The 21,373-nt window shown below is 35.4% G+C and overlaps 1 protein-coding gene across 6 annotated transcripts in view; it reads right to left on the minus strand.

The window, feature by feature from the left end:
• The window catches only part of LOC142323076 (mpv17-like protein 2), a 65,495-nt gene that overhangs the window by 17,985 nt on the left and 26,137 nt on the right, over window positions 1-21,373 (minus strand). For 4 of the 6 annotated variants that reach the window (XR_012756018.1, XM_075362258.1, XM_075362279.1 and 1 more), the window contains exon 2: window positions 9,192-9,430. Coding sequence is in view for 5 of the 6 variants with exons in the window: in XM_075362258.1 (XP_075218373.1) it covers window positions 9,192-9,430 (239 nt within the window). In the remaining variant the exon portion in view is untranslated. Of the gene's footprint in view, window positions 1-48; window positions 131-979; window positions 1,693-9,191; window positions 9,431-21,373 lie in introns of those variants that run through there. The other 2 variants (XM_075362249.1, XM_075362241.1) reach the window with 2 other exon arrangements.

Consider the following 21,373-nt stretch of genomic DNA (forward strand, 5'->3'; position numbering starts at 1 on the left):
GAATATATTTTATATAAGATAAAAATACATCAAATAACATTGTCATACCATTTACATAAATCACTCTATATTTTGGAGGCAAATAGAAAAAGTTAATAAACTGTACAGGCGGCCAGAACATCCAGTCTGTCTGTAAATGAGACAAATGATAAAAATAAAGAAGTTAAAATTAAAATTGCTATAAGGTTTGCCAAACTATGAGGTGAAATCAAAAAATTTTGAAACTATGCCTAAAAAACAAATCCTTATTCAAATTTGGATATCATCTTCATTGAAATATGTTTCCTTCGTACGTACTGTAATACAACGTACCTGGCATTTCTCCCTCTGTTACAGTGCTTTTAGGAATTAAGCACCTCGTGGGACTCAGACCAGATCTCCTATGTGGTGCCAAAAACTGAACCTTTCATCTAAAAAGAGGAATAGTTACAGGGGACCAAATCCCGCAAATTTTAGCAGTGTGAATCTTAGGGACAAATCATTTAACATTCTTCATGGTTCCATTAACTGTGTTCATGAAGGGTCACAGTGATCACTCTTCATTCTCCAGTGATGTTCTGCCACTCTTGAAGCATGAGTGTGAGGTAAAAGGTTTTGTAAAAGATTACTGTAATTTGGATTGTTACAAAGTTTCATAATGGATTTCCTTCCAAAGTTCAATGAAAAATTTGACGTCTGCTCTTCCTTATGTCCAAAGTTAAATCACAGACATGGCTGTACACATGATCATAAAACTGTATGCAACACAGATCTCAATAAATAATAATAACATCATTCAATAGAATGATCCATGCAAGACTCAAACCTCGCACATAATAATAATAGTCATCTTTATTCCAAAAAATAAACAGATTACAAGTAAAATAAAATTATTTACAGTTTTAAATTCTTAATACATAAACTTAATAAACATATAACCAAACAATGTAAAATAGAATTAAAATAATAAAAGTAAAGATTTATTACATAATCTTGTGGAACTAAGTACCCCTGTAGTAATAACTGTACTGTAGGTTACCATCCATTACTTTTCAGTGAGTAGTTGAATGTGCATAGTGAAACTATGCGTATTATTATAATTTACCTGTAAAGTATGGTTATTATAGAGGAATAATAACCTCTATCAATTAATGGATTCTTTAATTACCTAATTGAAGGGCCATGTCATCTAGTATTCAATTTATATGATAGCCACTTCCTGTTTTGATACAATGGGAAGATGACACTGCTTATGAGATTAAGGTAACTCTAGATTACTACGTAGGAGTTACAAAAATGTAAACCAAAAGTTAAGGTACATAAAATAAGGTTAGGAATTTTACTTCTTATGAAACCTGTTTGACTCTTCATAAAATCTTTTCTATCTAAAAAAATCTTTTATATACATGGACCTTATTACTAAACTGGTTTCAGCTTACCATGCTTGTGATGGCATTCTGACTGTTGATATGAGCTACTTATTACCAGATGGTTGAAGCAGCCAACTGTGGCAATCGGGAGGCTTACCATCTTGACCAACAATATGTGGTGAATTGAGCCACAGTAACCAAAATTGTTGAGAATGATTGTATTCTGAACAATACTGTGAGTTGAATTGGACAATAAAAAATCTCCCATCATCATAGTTTGGCATCTACAGGAGTGTTTTTGTGCAGCTAGGCCAGACCAGGCCAGGACAACATCAACAGAGACCTATCATTACAAGAAACAAAAGATGAGTTTGGTGATTTCACCACAGCCAACCACCTAAATCAGACCACTGGGCACGTATTGGTATGCAAAATGGTTCTTTAAAGAACCACTCTTAGGTTTTTGATAATCAGACTTACCCAACCATAACTGCATTCATTCAACTCTGAAAATTCACTTTAATGGATCTTTTCAAAATAAAAATTCAGGTGGATGTAGAGTACTTGAATTGCTACTGTTAGTTATTAACTTAATTGGTTTTTTCACAGCCAGCAATATTTACGTGCCTCTTGATATATCTATTGTGGTAAACATACTAACCAATTAAATGAAGAGCATGGTAATCTAATAAACTATACAGCACAGATTTTTTTGATAGAAAGGTAGTGAAAGTATAAACAATATTTTATAAAAGACACTTCCATGTGTGTTTTTTTTAAGTTTAATAAAGCATCTCATTGAGTAGATTTTGATATTATGAATATATCCAAAAGAACTGAAGTTACAGATACTGCATTAAGTGGCCTGAGTCTTACTTAAGTAACATGGGAAAAACATGATTTAACATGAATTGGTGAGATGAGGTTATTGGATGTCAAGTGCTATCAATTTTTTTTGGTGCTAGTAAAAAAAAAAAGAAGGCAGAACCATCATCAGGAAGTATTATGCTCACTACTGTAATGATTGAAGGGTGCTACTCAGGCTAAACAACTATATCTAGCCAAGAAGAAAGTGCTCTTTTACGATGATAATATGCCAGCACACGTGTATCTTGAATTGTTGCTGAAGTACTCAATGATCTATGTAAAGCGCTTCTACACACGCTGTATTTGGCGCCCAATGATTACTTCTTCCCAAATCTGAAGAAATGGCTCGAGGGATAATGAATCACTTTAAATGATGAAGTCAAAACTGAGACAACTGCTTAATTTGCCAAGTTTGATAAACTGCATTATACTGAGGGTATTAAAAAGCTGGAAAGTCAAATTTGGAAATTCAAGCTGTGAAAGAAAACAATCTCCATTGCAAATTTTGTCATTGTAATTTATCATTCACAAGGTCTAACTTAGTAAAAAGGCTTTGAAAAGTAAGTAACAAAGAAAACTGCAGCAGGTCTTGTGTAAAACTGCATTAACCTAATTAAAAAAAAAATTGAATAATTTACATTTGAAAGAATTTTTATATTTTAATTTTTCCTTTCAGTCTTTATCAGGCTTCTTCAACTTTTATTAATGTCAGTATTACAGTGTAGCTTTTTTAAAGAACACTTTTTTGTCAATTATGGTATTCTTTATGAAAATATAACAGCCCATTTCTGAGATACTATCCTCAAAATGCAAAGTACAAAATAAATCAACTAAATAATCAAATCCAATCCCTACAAAGAATTATCACGAGGGAATATTTTCTTTTAATACTTGTCACATAAAGTGGTGTACAACTAAATTGATAAATTTCTTCTAAGGGTGCTAAAATGTTATAGAATAAGATCCACTTAACTGTCCAATTCAAACTGGAACAGAATGAATACTACAGCTCATAAGTAAGTTATGAAAGACAGACAGTAATTTCAATAGGTGTACTTGTGGTTTAGCTTATATATGATGTATGGTCTAGTTTATGGAAATTCTGCTACTAAGGAATGTTCAGATGGCCGACTGCAATATAAAAACCTGAACAGAATGGGTCAATACTTGCAACATCTCTTTCAGGATATCAATGAAAGGAAAAAAACACACAGTAGGATTATTATTGGGGATGAATCATAAGTATATAATGATCAATTGATCCAAAACATGACTCGATGTAATAAAACATCTTTCTTCATAAGTATTGGAAAGATACTTCCCATAAGTATTGTCTTTTTATTCTCTTTTTTGTATTATAAGCAATGTATAAAATTAGTTGAAATGTTTTGTCATCTATCAGAAATAGTATGAACTATCATACTCGGCAACAGTTTGGCTAAATTCCGAACAATATGTTTGCTACAGCCAAACTTTGTACAGGGAATTTTCACCCTGAAGGGAGTGGCAAATAAGTTGAAACAGTACTTCTTGTTATACAGGCATGACATCTTTATAATTTATTCCTGCTACAAACCACCTTCATAGAATTACTTTTATTTTTTGTTATTACTTCAATAGAGGAAAAGTAAACTTTCCATAAAAGCATTCAATGAATCATTTAAAAGATATAGTTAAATATTTATGTTAATAACTGGTAATTATTTTTTTTTTAAATATCAAAATGTATCAAGAGATTATAATAAATTGACATAATTTAAAATAGAACCTGTAATTAAACGTTACTAGTTGACAAATTCACATTTGTCAATATAATAAAGTTTTACGGTAATGTAAATTTTGATTGAGGAAGACACAAGAAAGCATTAATTCTAGAACAAATAAGGTAAATAATTGCATGAAACAAATCGTAGAAAAAAGTAAACAAATACATTGAGATTGAATAATATAAACCGTAATAAAAATGTAATGGATATATTTAATAATAAATGTTATTATTATGTTTTGTCAGCAAAAGAAAAAAAAATATATGAAATTCTTTAAAAAATGAATGAAATTACCTAAAATCATTATTTGAAATAAAAACAATATTTGTAAAGTTACAGTAGACAAAGTGATTGGATACAAATATTTAAGACTGAACTAAATCTAAATTCAATTGAAAGATTGCATTAAATTATTTGGATGAAACAAAATTAAAATTATTGTCTGCATATTTAAAACTGAATAATGTCTGCATACCCTGTAATAAATGAATATTCAAACTGAAAATTTAATAATTTTATGGTTAAATTACTCTGGGAAAAATTCACTATCCGCCATAAAATAATCTTGCACTAAAAGTATGAAACAATTTTAATTCACTGCTTGTCTAACTGTTATATGCATATTTTTTCATGAGAAGAATTGAAGCATTTTAAACACAAGATGGTTTTCTGTCACATTCATCACACTACTTTTAGTAGTGTGATGAACTTTAGTGGACTTTTTTGTCCACTTCTCGGCTCAATAAAGTGTGCCGTAAAATCTTGAAACAGCCACTACATTTTCTTGGTGTTTCTTTTTGTCCGAATTGATTTTTAATGAATGGATTATCTAAGGATTTTTATACCTGAATTGTTTCTGCAACCACAGCTTTGATTATCATTTCTTTAAAATTAAAATTTTTTTACATTTGCTATTGTATAAAACCCATGCATTGGTTAATAATGAACCAAATATTAATTCTAGGGTTACTTTTCTGTACCACTTTTCCTCAAAATCTTTCCTTAACCTTTCCTTAAAACTGTATAGTAGCAGTAGCTACTCACTTGATTATTGAAGTCAACAACTTTTTTGGCACCATTGTAATTAATTATGTGCTCTGGTTTTGTCACTGATTCCTTTTACAACTTTTCTGTAAATACTAATGAGTTATATTCCTCTTTTGTAGTTAGCATAAGTACCTGTCGCTTGTCTTTCAACATAATTATTTTTGTCATCCTTCATAACCCCAATTATTTCTCCTTTTTTAATTCTTTGGTGATATTTTCAATTTTTTTGTAATGTTCCGCACACTTTTGTTTTTCAGCATAGCAAATATTTTGCTACGTTGATGCTTGTGTAGAAGTTGTCTACATAATGTATTCTTCAAAATCCCATTAAATTTTTTAACAGTTCTTTAATTAATAAGAATTTATAAAAGCCATTTACCAACAACTTTTTTATATGTCTTCAAGTACTTTCAAATATCGAATCCATCTTCAGGAATTCAAAAATCTTTTATATTACTCTTAAAATAAAAACTCCCTCTATGAATCATGAGACCTTGCTGATGGTGAGGGTACTTGAGTGCTCAGTGATACAGAGTAGCTGGACCGAAGATGCAACCATATTGAAGACTTATCTGTTGAGAGCCAGGCTAAAGAATGATTCCTGAAAGGGGACAGCAGCTCTTTCAGTAGTTGTTAACGGTGTAGGTCAGGAGGACTTAAACAGCCATATCAACATCACTCAATCTTCTGGGTACTGCGCAGCTGAAAACAATGGAAAACTACAGCTGCTTTTTTTCCAAGAAAATGTAACTCTCTGCATTTTCAGATAATAAAGATGGAGGCGCCTTCCTTGGTAAAATATTCTGAAGGTAAACTAGTCCCCCACTCAGATCTCCAGGTGGGGACTACTAAGGAAGGGGTCACCAGAAAATTAAAAAATAACATTCTACAAATCAGAGCATGGAATGTTATAAGTCTAAAAAAGGTTGATAGGTTAAAAAAATTAAAGAGGGAAATGGATAGATTAAATGTAGACATAATAGGAATTAATGAGGTTCAGCTAGGAAGAGGAAAATGACTTTTGGTCAGGTGATTTTAGAATAATTAACTCAACATCAAATAAAGGGCAAGCATGAGTAGGTTTCATAATGAATAAGAAGGTTGGGAAGAGAGTAGATGAGAACTGGATGTCTACCTTGACATCCAAGGTAGAAAACCTTGGATGTCAATGGATATATTGCAGTTGATGGATGAATGTAGAAAATATAAGAATACGTGATGAAGAAAGTAAAATGAACTATCGACAATTAAGAAATACTATACGCAGGAAGTGCAAACTAGTGAAAGAAGAGTGGATTAAAGAAAAGTGTTCAGAAGTGGAAAGAGAAATAAACATTGGTAAAATAGACAAAGCATACAGGAAAGTTAAGGAACATTTTGTGGTATATTAATTAAAATGTAATGTGTTAAATAAAGATGGAACACTGATTTATAATACGAAAGGAAAGGTCGATAGGTGGATGGAATATATTGAAGAGTTATATGGAGGAAATGAATTAGAAAATGGTGTTATAGAGGAGGAAGAAGAAGAAGTTGAAGAGGATAAAAGAGGAGTAACTATACTGAGATCTGAATTTAAGAGAGCATTAAAAGATCTGAATGGCAGAAAGGCTCCTGGAATAGATGGAATACCTGCAGAATTACTGCGCAGTGCAGATGAGGAAGCAATTGATAGGTTATACAAACTTTATGAAGAAGGAGAAGTTTCATCAGACTTCAAAAAGAGTGTTATAGTTATGATACCAAAGAAAGCAGGAGCAGATAAATGTGAAGAATACAGAACAATAAGCTCAACTAGTCATGTATAAAAAATCTGAACTAGAATTCTATACAGAAGAATTGAAAGGAGAGTGGAAAAAGAGTTAGGAGATAACCAATTTGGTTTCAGGAAAAGTATAGGTACAAGGGAAGCAATTTTAGTGCTCAGATTAATAGTAGAAGGAAGATTAAAGAAAAACAAACCAACATACTTGGCATTTATAGATCTAAAAAAGGCATTCGATAACGTAGACTAGAATAAAATAATCAGCAATTATAAAAAATTAGGGTTCAAATACAGAGATAGAAGAACAATTGCTAACATTTACAGGAACCAAACAGAGCAATAGTAATAATTGAAGAACATAAGAAAGAAGTTGTAATAAAAAAGGGAGTCCAACAAGGAGGTTCCCTATCCCCGTTAAATCTTTACATAGAACTAACAGTAATTGATGTTAAAGAACAATTTAGATCCGGACTAACAGTACAAGGTGAAAAGATAAACATAAAACAATTTGCTGATGTTATAGTAATTCTAGCTGAGAGTAAAAAAGATTTAGAAGAAACAATGAACGGCATGGATGAAGTCCTATGCAAGAACTGCCGCATGAAAATAAACAAGAACCAAACGAAAATAATATAATGTAACAGAAATAATGAAGATGGATCACTGAATGTAAAAATAGGAAGAAAAATGGTTATGGAGGTAGAAGAATTTTGTTATTTAGAGAGTAGAATTACTAAAGATGGACGAAGTAGGAGCAATATAAAATGCTGAATAGCACAGGTGAAATGAGCCTTCAGTCAGAAATATAATTTGTTTACATTCAAAATTAATTTAAACACAGGAAAAGATTTATGAAAGTATATGTTTGGAATGTAGCTCTTTATATGGAAGTGAAACTTGGATGATTGAAGTACCTGAGAAGAAAAGATTAGAAGCTTTTGAAATGTGGTGCTATAGGAGAATGTTAAAAATCAGATGGGTGGATAAAGTGACAAATGAAGAGGTGTTGTGGCAAACTGATGAAGAAAGGCATTTGGAAAAATATGGTTAAAAGAAGAGACAGACTTATAGGCCACATATTAAAGCATCCTGGAATAGTCACTTTAATATTGGAGGGACAGGTAGAAGGAAAAAATTGTGCAGGCAAGCAACATAAGGAATATGTAAAACAAACTGTTAGGGATGTATGATGTAGGGGGTATACCGAAATGAACGACTAGCACTAGATAGGATATACCTTGGAGAGCTGGATCAAACCAAATGACGGAAGACAAAAAAAAAACTAAAACTCATTTAATGTATGTAATCATTATGTAAAATGTAAACATGTACAACAGTGGTCATCATATTTTAAAAAATTATGTTGACTTGTTCTTTAATTACAGATAACGTGCGACTTTTTCTGACATTAGTGTCCCCTTTTCCCATGTAAATTTAAAAATTATACACAAAACAATTTATAAGGCAATGTTTTTATATTTTCACATCATATTTACGCCAATTATTTTTTTATATACTGCCTGAAAGACAGTCAACCTTGTCATGGTACCATAGACTGATCTATTACAATGTTCTCTTCCAGAATGATGAATTATTTGAATTTTTTGTAATAAATTATCAATTAGAGGAAGTATTTTATACCATTTATCATGTTGTTTCTGAGAATCATCAGCAAAGTGCAAGCAACAAGGAGTAATAAAAATTGATCACGTGACATAATATTAGAGATAAAATCATTTCAGGACATACTATTTTTCACCAGTAAGTAAAGGTACAGTTTTGATAAATTAACCAGATCCATAGTCATAATAATGGAAAAAACTTATTCAACTCGTTTTTGTCAGTTTAAATCCATTGTTTTATTCTGCTATTTATAATAATGTAAGACATAATAAGACAAACTTTTACATCTGCCAAATTGATGAGCGTTATGGGAGTATGTGGGCCATAGATAATTTCAAGGCGAAACACTACTGCACAGAAGGTCTGTTGACATGAAGCAAGCTATGCACCAGACCATTGCTCCGTATGGGATAATATGTTCCATAATGTAAGGAGCGAAATATAATACAGGGAACAATGAACTCCATAATACACTCTAAAAGACTGCCCATTTCTGATTGCTGCAGCAAATGTGTTTTCAAATTTTTAGTGTGCTGCAAGTTATTTTGGGGGAACAATGTATTTTTTCCCCAAAACTAGGTGATAATGTGAATACCGCAATATACTGTAAAGCTTTGTTGATGCAATTTGGATTGTAATTCAGATAAAAGATCCACAGTAACTTCAAGGAAGTACCTGAACTAGTATCTTTTAAATAGCTGAATGTAAGCTATTTATGGAATATCTCATAGTTCCATTTATTCTAAAATATAATAATTCAAACTGTAACATTACCATGTAAACAGTGGTAAATTTATTTCTGATCTCTTTATATCCAGATGATAAATTTCTGTGTTCAAGTAATCCAAGACCAAAAAAAAAAATAAAAATACCACACGGTGATGCAACTAGTTGATCCATAATTATCTTCTTAAATACAGTAGCCTTACTATTTCCAGGTAATCGTAAATCCAAATTAGAGTAAAAGTAATGTTGTGGTACGCCTATTGCAAATCCCACCAATGTCATGTTCACTAAAATAAAAAACAAACATTGTTAGATCAAAATAATCAACCTGTAAAAAAAAGAAAAAATTAGGATAAAATGAAACATATCAAAAAGTTTACAAATAAAGAAAAAACTATCTTTAGAATTTTACATTCTTAGCTAACAAAAGATTTGTAGGCAATCTGACACAAAATACAAGTCACTCCTGAATATAGCAAATCCATTCTCAAGATAGACAAGAATCTCATGCAAGGTTTACAAAGGAAGGTGAAGAGTTAGTCTATCACAGTGGGCTAGCTGAATAATGAACATCATTATTACCAGAGAAAACAACTCAGATTATTACTTGTATTTGCTACTTGTACATTAAACGCCTTAGATGGTTTAGTCATAAAAAAGTACTTATGAATAATACTTTATAAATGCACTGGATGTAAATGCAGTGTATTATTATAATAATACATTATATTAATGCATTCAGTAAGTATCACAACCCAATGGACGCTGATTCTGAACTTGTAAATATGTTGTTATAGGCTTCTCGATGAGGCAGATGTTTTGCTGAGATTGTTCTAGATAAGGTCAAAATGTATACACTGTCTGATTCATCACCAGTAAGTAAGTAGTTAAGTAGGATGTAAGTAGTTTTGCAGGATTACAACAAGCCATTTTCACAAGACTAGTGTATGGAACCTTATTTAGTCTGAAATCTAAATGTCACAATGTTTAGGGAAAATTTTCCGATAGTGAATGAAATTAATCAACAATTTTTCATTTACTCTCTAGATTTTGTGAGACAAGAAATGTAGCCGATCATAAATGTCAGTGTTACACCATGAGACTTTTATCGATAGTTTTTATGTTGTTGAGGAAAGTCAATCGGAAAACTTTTCCAACCGACTGAACTTTCGGTCTGGGTTTTTCACTAAACTCAAAAAAAAATTCAAGTTACGGCAGTACGAATAATGCAAGATTTCATTGAATCTGACAGATGACTTCAATGCTGCAAGGAGTTCAAAAGTTCATTCGATATGGTATGCCAGTTATGGACAATAATTTTTAATCAGATGAAGCGTGGATTCATTTCTCTGGATATATATTGGCCAAAACAACCGGTATGATGTTATGAGAAATCTCACATTTATTATGAAAGATCATCATATTCTCAAAATGTTGGTGTTTAGTCGACGATTGGTTCACGACAGAGGAGTTGTCGGACCAATTTTTTTCACAGAAACATTAACTGCAGAACATTATTAAAAATCTCTTAACTTCACTTGAAACCAATGAGCAAACTGTTTGTTACAGCAAAAGGGTACTACAAGCCACACTACCGTTTGTCTATGAAGTTGTTACATGAATTTTTTGATGACCTTTTAATTTCCCACGGAGTATGGTCCCCAGATCTATCACAATCAGATATTTATTTGCGGATCATCTGAAAGATACTCTTTTCAAAAACAACTTGGACATTTTGAATGAATCAAAAGAAAATATCAAAGCCAGGATCTCTAACATCAGTGCAGCACCTTTAAAGAAAGTTGTAATAAACATGAAACGAGTTGACCCCTGCAGTTGAAGGTGGACATTTTGAATATTTATTGGAACATGAAAGCAGTGAAAAATTAAAAATAGAGTCCTCTGAGTTTCCTTAAATTATGCTTGTAATTAAATAAATATAGTTTATTTTATTCTTGGGTTGTGTGACTTTATAAACAAATAAAGAAATACAAGGTGAATTGATATGAATATGAATAGATGTGAATTCATATTAATTAATTAATATGAAAATGCTGTTAACCATTATTTCCACTTAATAGGAGAATATCTGAATGTAATTTTTTTTTTCGGAGGGAGGTGGAAATGCATTTACATACGGAGTGTTGGGCTCCTGCTGATGGTATTATCCAATCACTATCAGCAGACTACTGACTAAAACCATCCCCTTTTCTACCAGGACTCGACCCGGAACCGTTCAACACATTACTTCCAGTTGAGTCCTACTATACTTGCCTGATTAGGTGCTACCTAATTTTCAGGACTATCCAGGTTAACCTTTTTGGTCCTGAGAATGTTGCCGACGAATTGGGCTACACTTTCCCAGCTGCTCAGATTACGAAGCATCATCGCAAACACATTGTGAGGGCTCATTGCTCCAAGATCCACCTCTAGTGTGCCTCGATCTGCCGCCCACCAAGGACATTTGAAAAAGGTGTGCTCAGCGTCATCCTGTACACTGGGGTCATAGAGGTAGTGGGGGGACGGCGCTTTCCCTATGACATGGTGGTTGCCCATTTCCCGCCTGTGGAATAGGCTATGGAGCCTCGCGATGGAGACATGGCAGCTTGAATGGCACACCACGACTAAGGGAAGATCCTTGTATAGGTTTATACAGGATCTGGGGGATGGTTTGCCTCAAATTTATTTTTAAGGGCAGCGGGTGCCCAAGTGCTCACCAACCATGTGGATTTGAAGCAATATCTGTTTCGGTTTCGCATAGCGGCTGATGAGTTGTGTGTCTGCGGGGAGGTCCAGTTGAACGAGCATATGATGTTGAACTGCCCTGCTCTTGGGGGGCCACCCTGGAACTTAGAGGTCAGGGGGAAAACTGGCCGCTCATAAACGGCGAGTCAGTGTGGCGAGAGCCGCATTGTCGGACCGTGTGGGAGTTCCTCGATGAGGTTGCGAAGTTCAACCGTCATTGCTAGAGTTTTTTAATTAATCTGGGTTATACTGATTCCTATAGCGCCGCTGTGGGAAGTTTTTCCTGAGATAATGGCTGGCCACCAGCCAGATACAAGCTCCAAGCGCTTTAAATGGCGGACAGACACTAGCTGGCATACAACGACCGAGGCGTGACAGCCTAAATTGCTGTGTAAATTGGTGGTCGCTACCGGTATAATCCTCGAGAACTCACCAGTCCTGGACGAGCGTGGCCAACTCTTCGGAGGCGAGGGAAATATCGGGAATGGTTTCCAAATATCCTGGGCGGCGGAACGTCGTCGTGTTCGCTGTATTGAGGATCACGAGTCCAGTACGTACCGCCATGTCTAGAATGTATTTCCCTCTGGAGTTTGTATGCGCCATACTCCGTTCTACCGCCCTGGAGTTGAAGTCTCCAGCTACCACTAACCCACCAGCGGCAGCGAGGATAACATCCTCCAGCACGTCAACTTTCCGGCGAAAGTCCGCTATCGAGTAATTTGGGGTGAGGTAACAGCTAAAAATCGTCACTTCACCGCAGCAGACCCAAACGAACCCCTCGCTTGCGCCGTGCCTCCGAAATTGAGCTCTGCTGCAACACGGAATCCATATCGCGGTAGTCCAGAAACTATTGGGAGTCGTCACGGACCCGGTACTGCTCGCTGATCAGCACCAAGTCGGTCTCCCTGTCTCTGGCTAGCTGCAGCAGCAAGTCATCAGCTAGCCGACTCCTGTTAAGGTTGGCCTGTAGTACGTTCAACATTTTAACGGAACCTTCTCTTCGCCCGCTCCAGGGCTTCCCGGAAGATCTGACACTCCCTTGTTCCAGGTGCGAGAACCAGCTACGAAGCGTTCACACCTTTTCTTTATCAGATCATGCACTGAGGGTGGGGCGGAACACTCCTTAGCCTTGTGCTCCCCTATCCCGCACTTATAGCAGAGCCGGCTTCTGTCAGGCCCCTTATATCCACGAGCCAGATGCCCATACCCATGGCACCTGAAACACCGTGGATCTGTGCCCTGGGTCTAATCTGAGAGTACACCCAGCCAATGCTTATCTTGGATTAACTTAGTAGTCTGGCAGCAGCCTTCTCTCCAATCTCTACTATTGCTGCTTTCTGCCCCCTGGCATTAGCACTGGTAACGCTAACTCGGCAGTCTCTTATATCTCCGAGATCCCTTTCCAGTGCTGCTTTCACATCCTCCTTCCCTGTGACGCAGTCTAGATCTCGGATCTCCAGCGTCTCCCGCGGTTCCAGATTGTGGACTACGACTCCTTCTCTGAGTACAGCCTTCAGGACAGCACTGAAGGTCTGTTTGTCTCTGGTGGCGCTCCCGAGTTCAATCAGAACATCTCCCACCCTGGTTTTTCGTCCGCTACTTCTGCCTCAGTTTCCTTCAGTTCATCCCCTTCCGAATTTGACTGAGAGTTTCGGCAAACGTTTCCCCTCGGTCTTTTTAATGCGGATCGCTTCTTTACGATTCTTCCTCTTTTTCAAATTTTTCCTTTTGGTGCTGCCTCTGGAAGATTTTTGTTGCTCCTTTGCAACCTCTTTATCTTCAGAGCTCTGGCCCTTCTTATTTTCCACTTGTGTCCACGGTTGCACGTTTGAATAATTTGTGGTTGGAAGGGTACACGGTTGAATCCCGCTCGTGGCTGGTAGGGGGGGGGGGGGGTTCCTTCTTACTTCCAGTCTCTTTTCTTCTTCTTCTTCGCTGTCTTGGGCTGTTCCTAGCTGGTCGATATCGCACTTTACTCCGGCTCTGGAGTGTTAGTGGCAGCATCCACCACAACTCCCGTGCGTTTGATTCTGTTTTTCGCCTCGAAGTCTTCTATTAATGCAGAAAGCTCAGCAAGCCCGAATGTAATAATATTAATAATTGTGGCATCATGGAAGGACACGCGGAAAACTGCAGTGGGACTTCTCGTAGAAACGATTAATGGCGTTCAATCATTAAGACTATTAAAAGCAAAGAAACTTGGAGTTATGGACATTGAGGTATCTCCTCATAGTACTTTCAATACCTCAAAGGGCGTTGTCTTGTGCAGGGATTTGTTGAACTGCACTAAAGAGGAGATTGTACATGAACTGTATAGTCAAGGTGTTGTTGCGTGCCGTCAATTAAACATGCGTCGGAATGGGGAAGTTCAGATCTCCGCATCACATGTGCTAACTTTCAATAAACCTAAGTGTCCAGAGAAGATTAAGGTTAGTTTTCAAGGGTTGGATGTACATCCGTTTATCCCACACCCTTGCGTTGCTTTGAGTGTCAGAGATTCGGGCATACGGCAGCACGTTGCACAAGCAAACAGATGCGTGTGTGGTGAGCCGTTACACCCAGATGACCCGTGCAGGGATCCTCCTGTCTGCGTCAACTGCCAAGGACACCATTCTGCAAGGTCTAGGAATTGTCCTATATACAAACAGGAAGTAGCTATCCAAGAAATTAAGACAGCATAGGAAATGAGTACTTCGATGCAAGGAAAATTGTGCTTGCCAGGACATCCAAAACAGCTTCGTATGCGCAAGTTGTGGCCGTTCCTGCTGCTTCTACAGCTTCTATAAAATCAAAGAATGTGCTTGCAGAATTGGCACCAGCCTTAGCTACGATGATCGAACGAATTATCGAGGACAAAATAAAGAATCAACCATCAAGAGGAATCAGTCCGAAGCCATTGCATAAGAAAGCAGATAAATCTGTCGAAAGCAGCAGCGCCGTAAAGATCCTCCGAGACTTACGGCGGAGAACAGAAGACTCCATTTCGGAGGACTCGGACGTCAATATCGAGGCCCTTTGGAGGATGGAGAAAAGGAGTAAAAGAGGATGACCGAAAGGAAAATCGAGGCGATAGAATTAAAGAGAAATTGATTTACATTCCTATGAAAATTTCTTTCAATATAATTTGTGTTTTTATATAAAATAGTTTTAAGATGTGTCTATTTGATGTTCTCTGAACATCTTCCATTTCAAGTGATGTGTGATTTTTTAGTGGCGAGGGCCCTTTACACCCTTGTCAGTAGATGTTTCACACTAAACTGTATACTGTGTTTTTCCATTTTTTTGTAATGATGATTTTAATGGTGTTTAAATTAGATGTTAAATTTTGATTGATCGACAACGTTTCGAAAGAAATGGTTTCTTGTTTTAAGTGGCAAGGACCCTTTACACCCTTGCCAAATATTTGTGTTTTCTTTTGGAGTTTAATACCATGACAAGTCTGACTACCAGACTATCTTTATTGACAAGACAAGTCTATTGACTAATATCGCTAGTGTTTTATTACTGGGAAGGAATAGTATGTTTTTATTTTTTGTTGTGGAAGGGGCTAATGACCACAGTAGTCGATGCCCCTAAAACTTAAAAAAAAAAAAATCTGTGATCAAGTTGTAACTTATTATACCACGATAAGCTTGAGATGAAGTAAGCCTCTCCGATCTTAAAATAATTCAATCTCAGAATGAACACAAGAACTGTTGACCAGGCTCCTTCACCGTAAGGAGTCACGTTACAGCTCTACCGGCCACGGCAGTTATTTCGGATCGGGTAGCTAAATCGATAGTTCCATTGGGAGTACGTCATGCGGTGCAATGTACACCAGGGTCAAAAGGAGAGAATGCTTTTGTTCACGATCTACGTACTCATATCGATAATGCTTTCCAAGTCACGCTTGATGAGTTCCGTCAAATCACTTACGCGATACCCTACCGCGCATTATTACTAGCGGCCGCATCTGCTGCCAGAGAAGGAGACATGCAGAAGGATTACTTTTTGTGACAATACTGGGAGAGGGTAGCTGCACCGGCAGTTTTAAGGGTAAACGTCGCACGGTCAAACATTTAACCTTTTTCTTGTTAGCCTTCTTCGACCAGGAAAACATAATTCTGCACATCGACAAGCCAAGGTAATGTAGGTGTTTAGCGGTTTTCTGTTTACTTCAGGAACTACTGTATCAAGAACTTCATATCTTTCAAAGTATCACCGACTAGTAACTTTTATATTTTAAGAACTTTCCTGTATATGCGTCGTTAGTAGCACTACCGACACAGATAAATCCGATACCCCCGTTTGTGTCGGATTTCTAAAATTACCCACGCTAATTTTCTCATTTTAATAGAGGTAAGTTGTTGCTATTTTAAGATTTATTGGGAACTTACCTGCCTCAAATTAATAATATTAAAAGCGAGAAGATACTATGCGTTTTTGCAGCACGCTGCATCAAGACCCGAGCTAGAATGATTTCTTAGTGCTTTAATAATTGTCGTTTCCAGTGCATCAACAAAGTTTGAAAAAATGTTTTATGGCAAAATCTGGCACTTCATCGTTTAAGAAGAGATGGATAATTAACAGCTTATTAAAATTTTTCTCCATTTTAACAAAATACTGATTCAAACAATGGTTATGAATACTAAGAGGTTTATCGTTTACTGTTGTCGCGATTACTTCCTTCTATACAAAGCTTTCTATTGATTTACTATTATTACTTTTATTGTACTCATCAAGTCTACGTCTGTAATGTGTTCTTAATTCAGGTGACTGGGATAAGGCGACTTCTACAAAAATAAATCTGTTCTACAAATTTTAATTAAACGGTTTTTAATTTAACTTTTACTTTAAAATGTTTACTGATTTTATCTCTACAATCAATCTAATTAAATTAGTCACCCTGTAATCCAGTGTTTTTTTTATGAGTAACAAGAATTTCATTAGAATTTTGGTTATAATAATTTAAAAATTTTATCTAAAAATGTTAACAAAATTTCAACGACCTAAGAGTCCGTTGAGAACTCTTCCAAGACTTTAAATTCGGGCAATTTTCATGTTTACCAGGAAGCTTTACACTACTTAATCGCTAAAAAAACCAACGTAAATGGTTTTTTTTTTTACCATTAGTTGATGCTTTGTAACACGACCCGGTCGAGAACGTGCCGTTTTTCTCGCTCGTCTGTGAGGGTGCGGTTAGCTCTAGGCCCTTGAATAAGTCTTACGTTATTTTATTAGCATTTAATAAACCATGTAGATCATTGATCCTGTCGACTGCGTTCGATAATTTTACAGTACGAAAGGGAATAGGAAATGAATTTTTGGATCGTATAGCGAGCGACAGGAGATGAGATACAGGCGTCTCCCCACACGTTTGAAACCGAATGGTAGTCTTTTGAATGGCGCCACTCATATTTTCCGACTGAACCCAAACTCTTCCGACTGAACCCAAACTCCCTACAAAAGACCTGAACAGCCTGTCTACAAAGGGCGAATATCTGTTCCACGATAACACGCTCCCTAATCTAGTACAAAACACGGCAAAACAGCAGCTAAAGTTTCAATGGAAGATATTGGACTCCACCTTCTGTACAGTCCGGATTCGGTACAATTTCATGTCCCTGAAATTAAAGGAATTATTGAGCGGGAAACGCATGCAGAACGATGTCAACGTTTACCAAACCGTCGCAGGTTAGTTAAGGGCCAAACGGCAGAGTTCTTCGATTACGGGATCGCCAAACTCATACCTTAATGTAAAAAGCGGTTGGATGTCGACGGGGATTAAGTCGAAAAAAATTTAACGTAAAAACTAATAATCTGAGTTACAATAAATCGTCATCTGTTTATATTCCAACCATTCTAAGAGGAAACTGTTAAAATGCTGCTACTTCACATTTCCGAAGCGGAAATCGTTGGTAATGTAATCTACAGATTCTAGGAACTCACTAGAAACTAGGTAGTGTTTAGTCTTATGTGACGTACAGAATGACGATAAAACTATCATTAAAGAATTAGTAAGACTTTGTATCGCAAGCGTCATACGTACAATTTATTGAAAAAAATTAGGCCTACTGAAAATTGCTTCGGGAATAATTTCCAATGCAGTCATATTATAGAAAATTACTAGTTTAAACGACGATATCGAAACACATTTTTCTCTCGATGTAATTTAATTATTTCTAAAATAAATAAATAAAAAGTAAACGGCTGCATAAACTGTGTTTTAATAAAACGTAATAAAATTTTATTTTCCCTTTAAAAGAAAACTTTTTCTGATTTATTTTTTTGTATAGTGTAAGGAAAAATGTGAACAATTGTAAAAAGATTTTATTCTCGTATATTTGGAAATTTTATAAGTAATATATATAGCAAGAAACTGTAGACAGATACTTTAATAAATGGACTTAATTGCATAAATGTATTTGTTATCGCCCAGATGATAAAATAATTAACAGCAATTTGTAATTACTATTAAAATAGCTCACGATAACCGATTTAGTTATTTATTAACAAAACGCGATATAACAGTACAAGAAATAATAAAAAATTTCTTTAATTAAAACATTCTCTTGTGTCATTAATTTCAACTATAAGACGGCTTTAGTTCATTTTAATAACATTTTTACTTCTACGTTACTGGACAACCATTAAATTTAAGTTAAAAGTTAAGAAAAAAGAAAGGGAGAGTATCTGTAATAGAACACAGAAAAGCTAAGTGAATCTAAGTACGTCAGCCTGGCACTTTTAGTTTATAGGGAACAACGTAAACCTAAAATGGTAAACAGACTATGTGAATTTAATTAAAGCACGCTGTTAAGATGCTTTATCGTTAAATAAACAACTCTTTTATTCTTACGGTACATATTATACTCCATGAATAAAAGAAAAGAAACTGTCCTTGTATTTGCCAGGATCAATCGCGGGAAACTGTTATCAGAGCAGCATTAAAATGCGATTAAAGTTCATATTAATTATTTAAAATATAAAAACGTGAAATAATGTTAAAGTAAATAAATAAAAATCCTGCATCGAAAAATTCAACAGAAGGAGAAAGAAAGAAGGGTGAAGAAGTAAATAGTAGAGGAAGATTGAATCCACCGGGTTGGTCTAGTGGTGAACGCGTCTTCCCAAATCAACTGATTTGAAAGTCGAGTTCCAGCGTTGAAGTCCTAGTAAAGTCAGTTATTTTTACACGGATTTGGATACTAGATCGTGGATACCGGTACTCTGAAGTATTATCTGAAAGGTAATTACCGGAAGCTGGAAAAAAAAAGAATTTAGGATACTACCCACCGGCTTGGTCTTTTATTTATTTATATTATTAAACGTCTTTTATTTATATTATATTATTTTTATTATTTATTTATATTATTTATTTATTAAACGCGTCTTCCCAAATCTGCTGATTTGGAAGTCGAGAGTTCCAGCGTTGAAGTCCTAGTAAAGTCAGTTTTTTTTTTACACGGATTTGGTTCCTAGATCGTGGATACCGGTGTTCTTTGGTGGTTGGGTCTCAATTAACCACACATCTCAGGAATGGTCGAACTGAGACTGTACAAGACTTCACTTCATTTACACTCAAACACATCATCCTCTGAAGTATTATCTGAAAGGTAATTACCGGAGGCTAAACAGGAAAAGAAAGAAGGTTTGGTAGATGTAGATATTGTTTTTATTTAATTATAAGTTATTCCTATTCTTTTTTGTTGCTAATATTAATAAATATAAACATGAGGATAAGTTAACTCTTTTAACTTTTTTTAATGTGAATCCACAAGATTCATATTTATGGATGGCAAACAATAATTAGACAACCCATTTTTATACCTTGAAATCTTTTTCTACTTTTTGAAGGAGCTCCAGGACATGAATATGTTTGAGATGGGAATATATTTATGTATATATTATAAATCTAACTGATCCACCTAAATACAGAAATATACATTAAATGAGATGACATCACCTTATCTGTTCATATCTTTACAAAAACGTTTTTGTGGAAACCCACATCTTCCAGCTGTAATTTATTCTAAATTGTTTATATCAAATTACGTATTACACTCAATTTTACCAATAACAATATATAATTTTTTTATTTCAAAAATTAAAATTAAATTAAACCTTTTTTTAAAATATAAATTACAGAAATTAAAAACTACATATATAACATTGGCTGGTCAAGTTACATGGTGCATTTAATCCTAGTTAATTATTTATTTTAATTTTTACCAAATTTGACGAAATATTTTATGTATGTAATTTTTAAATTCTATAATTTACATTCTAAAAAAAGTTTTAATTTATTATTAATCTTTAAAATAAAAAAATGATACATTGTTCTTGATAAATTTGAATTTATTTTAGTGTAATTTGACAGAGTTTAAAATAAATTACAACAGATGTGGGTTTTGACGAAAACGTTTTTGAAAAGATATGAAAATAGGTAACTGTCATCTTATTTAATGTATATTTCTGTACTTAGGTTGATCAATTTGGTTTGTAATTTGTGAGTTAGTACAGAGGAACATCAATCTTGAAAAGATTGACTTCAGAAAAATTATTATATATAAATAAATATATATATATATATATAAGGCTAAGTCAATTATTATCCGCAAAGTAGTTATAAATTTTATTGCGATACAAATAGTAAAGTTACACGTACATCATTTTTCAACATAGTCGCCTAGCATTTCAAAGCACTTAGTCCATCGTTGCACAATTTTCCTCATGCCCTCATAAAAGAAGGTTTTCGGTTGAGCTGCGAGCCAGGAATGCACCCATTCTTTCACTGTTTCGTCTGAGGTAAATCGACTGCCTCTTTGAGTGGACCAAACAATCGGTTGTCAGAAGGGGCAAGATCAGGACTATACGGAGGACGAGCCAGTACTTCAAAGTCGAGTATTGTAGGCTTCAGTTTGACAGTAAGCACCTCACTGTATTCTGTCTAAGAAGATGTCCCGCTCGTTACTACAGCGATCCAAACGTTTTTGGCAGATGTCCAAGCGCGTTTGTTTATACGACTGTGCGAGTTGTTTTGGGACCCATCTTGCACAGACTTTATGAAACCCAAGTCTGTTGTGGATGAGTTCGTAGGCAGAACTGTGACTAATTTGCAGACGATGTGCCGCTTCATCAATAGTTACTCGTCTGTCTAAGAAAATCATGTCACGTGCAAGCTCAGTGTTTTCCTCATTTGTGGCGGTAAACGGTCGTCCGGCTCCTTCGTCGTGCGTAATACTTGTGCGACCGTTTTTGAATTTTTCAATCCGTTCGTAGACACTACGTTGCGGTAACACACTGTTCCCGTACTGTATAGAAAGTCTTCGATGAATTTCGGCCCCTGATACACCTTCCGACCACTGAACGTTGCTCTTTTTTGGTGCAAACAGAAAGCGGAGCGGCCATGGTTAACGGCAGGGGAGCCATAATGGAACTAACCTAGCAGCATCAAACCTGCACAGACATAACAATTAAACCACGCATGCGTCACCTACGCAACA

This window comes from Lycorma delicatula, chromosome 1 (assembly GCF_047948215.1).
Source record: "Lycorma delicatula isolate Av1 chromosome 1, ASM4794821v1, whole genome shotgun sequence".
Taxonomy (NCBI): domain Eukaryota; kingdom Metazoa; phylum Arthropoda; class Insecta; order Hemiptera; family Fulgoridae; genus Lycorma; species Lycorma delicatula.